Source organism: Oncorhynchus mykiss, chromosome 5 (assembly GCF_013265735.2).
Source record: "Oncorhynchus mykiss isolate Arlee chromosome 5, USDA_OmykA_1.1, whole genome shotgun sequence".
NCBI classification, from domain to species: Eukaryota; Metazoa; Chordata; class Actinopteri; order Salmoniformes; family Salmonidae; genus Oncorhynchus; species Oncorhynchus mykiss.
The window spans coordinates 51,282,635-51,292,409 of NC_048569.1; the positions used below are offsets into that span (position 1 = coordinate 51,282,635).

At 40.5% G+C, this 9,775-nt stretch overlaps 1 protein-coding gene across 2 annotated transcripts; it reads left to right on the top strand.

The window, feature by feature from the left end:
* The first annotated feature begins 901 nt into the window (after positions 1–901).
* LOC110524004 (profilin-2) lies at positions 902–9,120 on the top strand. 2 transcript variants are annotated; one of them, XM_021603267.2, is made up of 3 exons: positions 902–1,295; positions 5,004–5,196; positions 7,336–9,120. In XM_021603267.2, the coding sequence occupies exons 1-3, from the start codon at positions 1,167–1,169 to the stop codon at positions 7,431–7,433; spliced, it is 420 nt and encodes a 139-aa protein (XP_021458942.1). In that variant the 5' UTR covers positions 902–1,166; the 3' UTR covers positions 7,434–9,120. The 2 variants fall into 2 exon arrangements, with proteins under 2 accessions (XP_021458942.1, XP_021458943.1); XM_021603268.2 differs by lacking the exon at positions 7,336–9,120 and adding an exon at positions 6,955–7,221.
* Positions 9,121–9,775: the final 655 nt, after the last annotated feature.

The following is a 9,775-nucleotide window of genomic DNA, read 5'->3' on the forward strand; positions in this document are numbered from 1 at the left end:
TACCATCAACTCCTTGTCATGACAACGAGTGACCAGCAGTTGACATGATAGCACAAACAGATCTGGGACAGGGCTAGAATTAATCACTTTCTCACAATATGATAGTTTTTTTGTTATACGCTAAATACAGTTTATCTCTGAGAACTAGGCAGACAATCAAAAGTATCATGCTGTTCCACGCATATGGCGATGAACAAAATAAATAGATATCTACTCCTGCTACACCCTGAGTGAGTTAATATGTAACCAAGATGTGTATTTATTCTGTATACTAAGTTTCTTGTGATTAGGTCTCACACTGGCCTGGACTGCCACAAGAACTGGCTAGTTTAATCACATGCATTAACCATCAGCTAATATGGCAACCTATATTTTCTAATAATGTGCGGGGAGGCTTATTTGAAGAACCAACTAACCCGAAACTGACATTTTAAAATCAAAATTGTGCTAAATGGGCTAGATTTGTTTCTCTTAACTGTCATTAAGATCTCTGACTTGTTTGTTGTAAAATAAGTAACATTCTAAACTGAAGGAATATAATCTAACACAAAAATTAAATGTAACTCTTGCATGCTTTCAAGACATAGAGTTCTAACAAATTATCGCACTAGAATCTTCTGATGATGAGCGATGATGATATCAACAACTTCCCAAGACTGATACTTTGTAACTTTGATTCATACTGGTAAAAGGGCATCGTGGCGAGAAAATAGGGACTACGTATGTACACGTCATATGTCCAATTAAGTCTACCATTAATTGATTCGGAAACATACTGCTTGCGCAAAATATCACAGAAGATATTAAACGATAATAGTTAGCGGCATATTGACAAGTTAGTAAAATAGATACGGTCCAAATCATTCTTTGGATCTGTAACACCCATGCTATTCATCCGCGACAACCAACGATTTGCTATGAAGTTCAACCTAACTACGACTGCGCGGAGTGATTTATTTAAGGACTACACCCAGGCGCTACCCGAATGCAGTGGGTCCTCTTCTCTGCCCAAACCCAGAAGAAAGCGGGTTCGTGACGGAACTGGGGAATTGTCGGAGGTCCCAGAATCACCGAAAATATAGATTACAGAAACCTCAGTGTTGTGCGAGAGTACCCGTCAAATATATATTTTTACGATTTTTCCATATTTGAACTAATACGCAAGTATGTCCTGGCAAAGCTACGTGGATAACCTGATGGCCGATGGCAGCTGCCAGGACTCCGCCATTGTTGGGTACACGGACGCTAAGTATGTCTGGGCATCGTTTCCCGGTGGTACATTTGTTAACATAACGGTAAGGACATAGGTCTGTAATTATTTGATTATCTACAAACAAAGGGAAATGCCGCCATTTTATGCTGTCAGTTCATTTAATATGGAAAAAAGGCCTTGCCTAATGGGGAAGCCCTAGATGGAATGGTAAGGTAATGTTAGGCTCGAGCCAGGCATTGCATGTTGGCTAAGCTAGCACACATGGTATCCGGTGTTTTCTTGTACAGAGACTGTTGCACGTTTTATTTGAAATATAAGTGCTTAGGCTCAGAACCACAACTACATTCAAAATGTCATGGTGTTATCAATATAGCTAAGGTCTAAAGCTTTCCTTTTGAGTTAAACATTGACTGTTCGACATGAAAGTGTAGGAGGCAATCCGCTAGCTAACATGTTTAGTTAGCCTGGCTAGTGTGTTAACTATGAACTAGAACTTGCAACTGAAACACAACCGTGCTTTCAGCAATTTGATACCCCATATGGGAAAGTTAAATGGAGACCGGTTTCCCGTCTTGTAGCGTTTACTGTTATGTCTAGCCGGCAATGCGGGCTTTGGGAGAAGGAGTGCCGGGAGCGAAACATGTCATAAATCAGGCCTGCCACCCAGATTCGAAAGTTATTAAGCAAAATTGTTGGCTCATTTCGCTGCATGCATATGTTACATGCACAATTTGCTTTGTACACTCAACGGTATTCAGATGCATTTGTGAATCAGGCCCTCGCTCTCGCCCCTTTTGATTTCCCAAGATGGCGCCTCTACTCTGCATTTATTATTTCCCTCCTGTCTACGCAATTTGATCGGATTGTAACCTAAATTGGATGCACCAGCTCGAGGCAAATTGGTTGTACAATAGTATACCATCCAATTGGCCTGCAGGTTTATTTTACATATTGCATCAGTCCGGTCATTCGTGGGCCCTCCATTTTGTTAGCTAGCAAGCATGCATGGAAATCAACTATTTGAAGTTGCTTGTGTTGTCAAAACCAGTTTAATATATCAATTCATATATCAATTCACAATTATTCGATAGTTTGCTACATGTTAGCGAGTTAATAAACATGCACATTTTAACTAGCTATCTTTCTAGTGTGGAACTGCGACAGGATATTACCCATAATCTAATGAAATTGCGATTCTTGTATCATAGATTGCCATGCGGATATTGGAGGGCATTTTTCAGTCTGATTCCTTTGGCTTTGCTAAGCTATGGTTAAATCATTCGATGTTTTGTACCCAGGTACCCAACATTCTCATAGCTGTGACATAAATAAGTTAGCAGTTACTCTGCTAGGTTTATGTTCAAATGTTACAGGTTGTAGACAAGCTGTCAAATCAGTTGTCCTGCTGTGTTGCCAGCTTCTAGCTTTGCCAAGGCGTTATGGCATAGCTGGCTAGCTACTTTGCTTGCTAGATGGCCGCATTGAATAAGCTGAATTCACATTTTTTTCTGAAAAGGCTGTTGTAGAATTGTGCAATTCTATATGAGGGTGAAGCCTTTATGTGCTGTCATTTTTATTTGGAACCTGAGAATAAACCAGTCTGCGTTCATTGAATAATTGTATGGGCAAACCATACTACAGTGCCTTGCGAAAGTATTCGGCCCCCTTGAACTTTGCGACCTTTTGCCACATTTCAGGCTTCAAACGTGAAGAATCAACAACACAATCATGAAGTGGAATGACATTTATTGGATATTTCAAACTTTTTTTTAAGAAATCAAAAACTGAAAAATTGGGCGTGCAAAATTATTCAGCCCCCTTAAGTTAATACTTTGTAGCGCCACCTTTTGCTGCGATTACAGCTGTAAGTCGCTTGGGGTATGTCTCAATCAGTTTTGCACATCGAGAGACTGACATTTTTTCCCATTCCTCCTTGCAAAACAGCTTGAGCTCAGTGAGGTTGGATGGAGAGCATTTGTGAACAGCAGTTTTCAGTTCTTTCCACAGATTCTCGATTGGATTCAGGTCTGGACTTTGACTTGGCCATTCTAACACCTGGATATGTTTATTTTTGAACCATTCCATTGTAGATTTTGCTTTATATTTTGGATCATTGTCTTGTTGGAAGACAAATCTCCGTCCCAGTCTCAGGTCTTTTGCAGAGTCCATCAGGTTTTCTTCCAGAATGGTCCTGTATTTGGCTCCATCCATCTTCCCATCAATTTTAACCATCTTCCCTGTCCCTGCTGAAGAAAAGCAGGCCCAAACCATGATGCTGCCACCACCATGTTTGACAGTGGGGATGGTGTGTTCAGCTGTGTTGCTTTTACGCCAAACATAACGTTTTGCATTGTTGCCAAAAAGTTCAATTTTGGTTTCATCTGACCAGAGCACCTTCTTCCACATGTTTGGTGTCTCCCAGGTGGCTTTGGCAAACTTTAAACGACACTTTTTATGGATATCTTTAAGAAATGGCTTTCTTCTTGCCACTCTTCCATAAAGGCCAGATTTGTGCAATATACGACTGATTGTTGTCCTATGGACAGAGTCTCCCACCTCAGCTGTAGATCTCTGCAGTTCATCCAGAGTGATCATGGGCCTCTTGGCTGCATCTCTGATCAGTCTTCTCCTTGTATGAGCTGAAAATTTAGAGGGACGGCCAGGTCTTGGTAGATTTGCAGTGGTCTGATACTCCTTCCATTTCAATATTATCGCCTGCACAGTGCTCCTTGGGATGTTTAAAGCTTGGGAAATCTTTTTGTATCCAAATCCGGCTTTAAACTTCTTCACAGCAGTTTCTCGGACCTGCCTGGTGTGTTCCTTGTTCTTCATGATGCTCACTGCGCTTTTAACGGACGTCTGAGACTATCACAGTGCAGGTGCATTTATACGGAGACTTGATTACACACAGGTGGATTGTATTTATCATCAGTCATTTAGGTCAAAATTGGATCATTCAGAGATCCTCACTGAACTTCTGGAGTGAGTTTGCTGCACTGAAAGTAAAGGGGCTGAATAATTTTGCACGCCCAATTTTTCAGTTTTTGATTTCTTAAAAAAAGTTTGAAATATCCAATAAATGTCGTTCCACTTCATGATTGTGTTGTTGATTCTTCACAAAAAATACAGTTTTATATCTTTATGTTTGAAGCCTGAAATGTGGCAAAAGGTCGCAAAGTTCAAGGGGGCCGACTACTTTCGCAAGGCACTGTAAATCTGACTAGCTAGGCATCAGTTGCTGACCATGATAGCCAAGCAATGCCTGATATGTATTGCAGAAAAATAAAACTTAACTGTATTGGATTGTTTAAATTGTTCACTGGACACATGATTTAAAGGGTACATTCAATGGTCTAGAGTCAAATATGGACACTGGCCTATGAGAGCTGAGATGGTTACAGTATTAATCTCTATCACACAGTACTCTAAACTATTTTTCAGCATGTTCCTTTCTGCCTGTTAGGACAAATGTGAACTGCAATACTTCTTAAATTGCCAAGTTCTCCCAACAGTGATTCCAAAAGTCACTTTTCCAAAATTCTGCCTGCTTTTGACTGCCCTTTTGAAATGTTTTAATTTAACAAAATAATGCTCCCTCTGAAGCTTTGCTAATTTTCACCCAACTTTGATTCTTGCATTTTTAGACATTGTAGAGTATTGGAGAGAATAAACAAGTTGTCACATGCTCTTGTCTTATTGTAGTGTAAAGACCAATGTTTTTATGCATATGAAATTGCATAACTTTCTAACTTTACATGGTTGACATGTGTCCATCAATGCTCATCCATAGGTTGACGAAATCGACGTCATAGTAGGAAAGGACCGAGAAGCTTTCTTCTGCGGCGGGCTGATCCTAGGCCAAAAGAAGTTCTCTGTCATCAGAGACAGCCTCCACTCCGATGGGGACTGGACAATGGACATCAGGACAAAGAGTCAAGGAGGAGAGCCCACATACAACGTTTCCATAGGCAAAGCCGGCAAAGGTAATGCCTGTCCCATTTCTTCACTGCTCAAACATTTAAGGCTCTATGTAGTTCATAGGTTTGGTTGTAATTATAGTTTGCTGTGCATGTACAATATTCTGGTATTCACCTCCTCAATATAATGTAGTTAAGGGACAGATGCAATTCAGTCTGTCACATTAAGTCAACAAATGCATTGCACTACCATGCTTTAGCTTACACTAAATTGTAGCATCAGGCCCTAGATGGGTTTTAAAATAGTAGAAAGGGATATAATACAATTGGAAAGTTTCCTTGTAACCTAATTGATATGTTTATGTTAAAGAAAATTACACTCAAACGCCTTTTGGTATTTGTTTCATTAGTCCACTGTTCATACGGTCCTGAATGTTTCGAATGTCAGCAATCAAGTATAAGATGTAGAACTTTGAAACTGCGTAATGATGCTTTCTATATTTTAAAAGTTTTGTAACTTAAACTTGATTGCTGACATCTCAAACGGTGGACTAATGAAACATGAACCAAAATATGGTTTGAGTGGAATTTCCCTTTTAAGCACAGAGCTATTATGTATGGGAAAAGGGAGTTTATGCAGTATAATGGACTTAAGTTCAATTTCAGGTATTTTTCAGATTAAGAAAGCCAATCAAATACCATTTGATTTAAAGAATAGGTTAGTTTTGCATCAGATCGGATTCGGGGACAATATTTGATCAACTGCTAGCTAGTCAAATGAGCCACAAGTCTTGATGGGCCACCCAATTGAAGGGGAGATGCCCTGCCATTCGAAAAACAAGATGCCTGTGAGTTTTGCCAATGTTCATTTTGCCTTTATGCTCCCTATTCTCCTATATCCCTAGCAGCTTTAAGTCCATGACACTCCTAGTTGCAATACACAACCTCCCTTCTGTGTATGTTTCTGTCACAGGGCAAGCTGGGCAACCTTTTCTGAGTTCATTCTTCTGGTCTTCTTCCTGATGGAATCAACCTTGAATTACATGCGTATTCCCTATCCCTCTGTAATTGATGCCCTTTTCCTCTCACATCAATGCTTAAGTGTCAAGTTCAGGTTACTGCCCATCACATGTTAACCCTAGTCCCTGTCAATTTAGGCATTTCCACTCTGATAGTGGCACTCAAGGATTTTGCTGCTGTCATATGTATTGAGGAGAGGTACTACAAGCATGCTGACTGCATGTGTACTGCATTAGTGTTGGTGGTAGTGAGTAGAAGCATTCACTTTCCTATTCCTCCCTGCTGCTGGCATGCCATGTAGATTCATAGCTAAGTAGTGGATAAGGTAAAGGATAGGGTTAGGCCAGAGTTTTGTTTCTGATTTACAGAACTTGTTATTGCCACCTTTTACACAAGTTTAGAATGGAGCAATTTGTGCTGTTATTGTCATAGCTTCTGACTGGGTATAAAAAAAGCCATTTATGGACTTTGTTAACATAAGCGGATGATTCAGACATTCCTTAAGTTCAGAAGAGTAGGCTAGATGTGTTTTATTATACTCTAGGCTAATGGGCTTGAATGGTCACCACTATTGCATAATTTTAGTGAGCGCTTTGCATGTTTTCTTCCAGTCCAAGGGCAGCAGCCATAATAAGAAAATGAATGCTTGTGTATTGGCCATGGATGGGGCCTCTGGTGAGCTTCCTATGTCTTCCTTCATACTAACCAGCCCTGTCCACCACCTTGTTTCGATTTGACAATTTATTTTATATTAAATGATCTAACTTCACATTTTCTCAATTTCCCTTCTCTCTTTTCTTTCAGTCTTGGTTCTTGTATTGGGCAAAGAAGGGGTCCATGGAGGCGGATTGAATAAGAAGGCATACTCAATGGCAAAATACTTAAGGGATTCAGGGTTCTAGTTTTGTCTTGACTTAGCCCAAGTGTAGTAGTTGAGGAAGAGGAGAGAAGTAAAGAAAAAACACAAAATATAAATGTTAAAGCAAAGATTGCTATTAACATTTTCCTTTCAAGCAGTCCTATTTAAAATGAGCCCTGGCAGTGTTAGTGGCAGTGCAGGGCCACATGTTTAAGACCCTGCAGTCAACAATGTAGCCCCACCTTTAGTGGGGAAAAGTGGTTTCTTATCCCCCCCACCACCATGTCTGTTCATTTCTGTTCTTTTTTTTTTCTTGTGTACTCCAGCATTGGTTTTAGTCATGGGAAAGGAAGGTGTCCATGGAGGGCAGCTCAACAAGAAAGCGTATACAATGGCTGACTACCTGAGGAAGTCTGGATACTAAAGCAGCCTCTGCCCAGCCTCCTAGCAGCTCACCCTTACCACCCTCTTGCGTTTCAGTACTTCCAGTTCTAGTTTGTAGTTGCTTATTTTTTTCTCTCCTCTGCCCCCTCCCATTTTTTTGCTCCCTTTTTTTATTTATCCCCTTTTTCTCTTGTCCTTTTCCAGTCATCTTTATGCATTCACACTGTGTACTCTATCCCATTCTAGAACTACTGTTGCACCATAGTTAAAGATGAGCATGTTGTTAACAGGACATTGTGACAAATCTGTACTTATAAAGACCTGCACCATTCTAGCCAATGCTCAGTGAAAACCCTAAAGTAAAGGAAACTTAAATTAAACTGAGATTTCATATGATGGTGCCCGGTAGGTCAGACCCTTGAGCAGCCGATGCCTTTGGAGCACTTGAGCAGTAATCAAGCTCATATTGTCTTCCTTTTCTAGAGCATGTCTGGGAGGGGAAACTGCATGCATATCTTTGAGCCTACTGAAATACTGTTCCGTCTGCCCCGCGTGCCCTGTAACTCCTGCCAATGTCTGTTCCTCCTTCCCTCCCTCTTTCCCATCCTGTTTGTTCATAGTAGGTGACACTCCATCAGTACTCAGGAGGCATATTCCTCCAACCACTACACCTTAAAGTCCTCCGTAGCCCCCTCTCCCATATGGGTTTTTAAAGGGGGGGGGGGGGGGGGCAAATCCATTTTGGTATTGATTGAATCAAATGGCAAAAGTGTTGACGCAGGTAGAATCTCCTCCCATGCCCTCTTCATGACCTTTCTGACTACATGAACCCCATGGACATTCCATCGTTGCAATGGCTCAGGCACTTAAAATATTGTTTGCCAGCTCCTGTAATATTTATTTTATTTTTAAGGCTGCCATTTTGGACAGTAGATATCCCAGCATAACGATCTGGAGTGTGTCCAGTTTGAATTTTTCATAGGACCAACTTTTGTTGCAGCTTGGGTATTTATACAGTTGCTCTAGCTCTATCATTGTGAAGGACGACTGCTAGCCTCTTTCTGCTGAAGGCAAAACAACACTAACATAAAACCACACTATCACATGACACCAGATAAAGCTGCGGGGAGGGGTAGTAATTGGAGGAAATCTATTTCCTCATTTGTCAACCTTTTTGCTTTTTTTTTTTTTTTTAAGAAATGAATTACTGCATTTGAAAACCCATGCTGTGTGAAGAAACAACTGTGGAATAAATTGCCTTGTTCTCTAGTCATCAACTAAGATGTGGTATCAAACTGTTGAGGCTCGGTACTTAATGTAATCTCCAATTGAAAATAACTTACACTAGACATGACACTCAATTTAATGGGAGATGGGATTGGTTGGAATAAGAACACTTTGGTTGTCTTGTGGAAACTTAAAGTCCAAAACATGGGTCTCCTGTGCCATAATGTAGAGATTTGTTGCTATTGTGTGGATTTTAACTGCTGCCCAGTAAGGGGTAATTTCATTGGCACCTTTTAGGGGTGTTTTAGCATCTGCTCCAATGTTCAGGCCTTGTGGCATGTGTACTAATTAAAATCTTATTTGCTGATTTTTGTTAATTTCTTCCCCCTACACCTGGGATAGTCTAACACATTGGATTTAATATGCATAAACCAATAAATGCCATAAATTGATTTATCACCTTGTTTACAGACCGATCAAATAAATTTATTCCAACCAGATTGATTGTATGTACTTTCTTGCTTCTCAAGTTGAAATGTTTTCTCTTTTGGAGGAAAGTGTTTGAGCCAGAGCAGCAGTTAAATTTTATTTTTATTAAACTGGAATTGGTCTGGAGGTTCCTATTACCCTGGCCTGGAGATGAATAGTTAAACTGAGATGCTCTTGGTTAGTCTTTAAAGGTATGTAGCAGGTAAACATGGTGGAGATGTTCCTTTTGTAGAAAGGTATGTGGATGTTGGCCGAGTCAGTGTGGCAGAATTAGGTCTGGGAACCCCCACAGGGCCTGATGGTAACATACCAAAATGTGCATTTCCTTGACCGTGGGTGTTTATTGGCTAGATCAGTGGTTTTCAAACCTCCTGTGGGACACCCAGATGTTTCAAAATGTTGCTGTAGCCTTTACCTAGCTCACCTGATGGCTAAATACAGGGCTTTGTAATTAGTTGAATACAGTGTGCTAGCTCTGAAATAGTTCAAATACATGGAATGGCTGGTGGTTCCCAAGGAGAGGTTTGAAAACCACTGGGCTAGATGTTCTGAAACATTGGCTTAGGCCTGACCTTTCGTATCAGAATTGGGGAAGCAACAATTATTAAACTGGTCTGGATTCAATTGTCGACAACGCAGCTTCTGAAGGCAATTTCCGATTCAGCC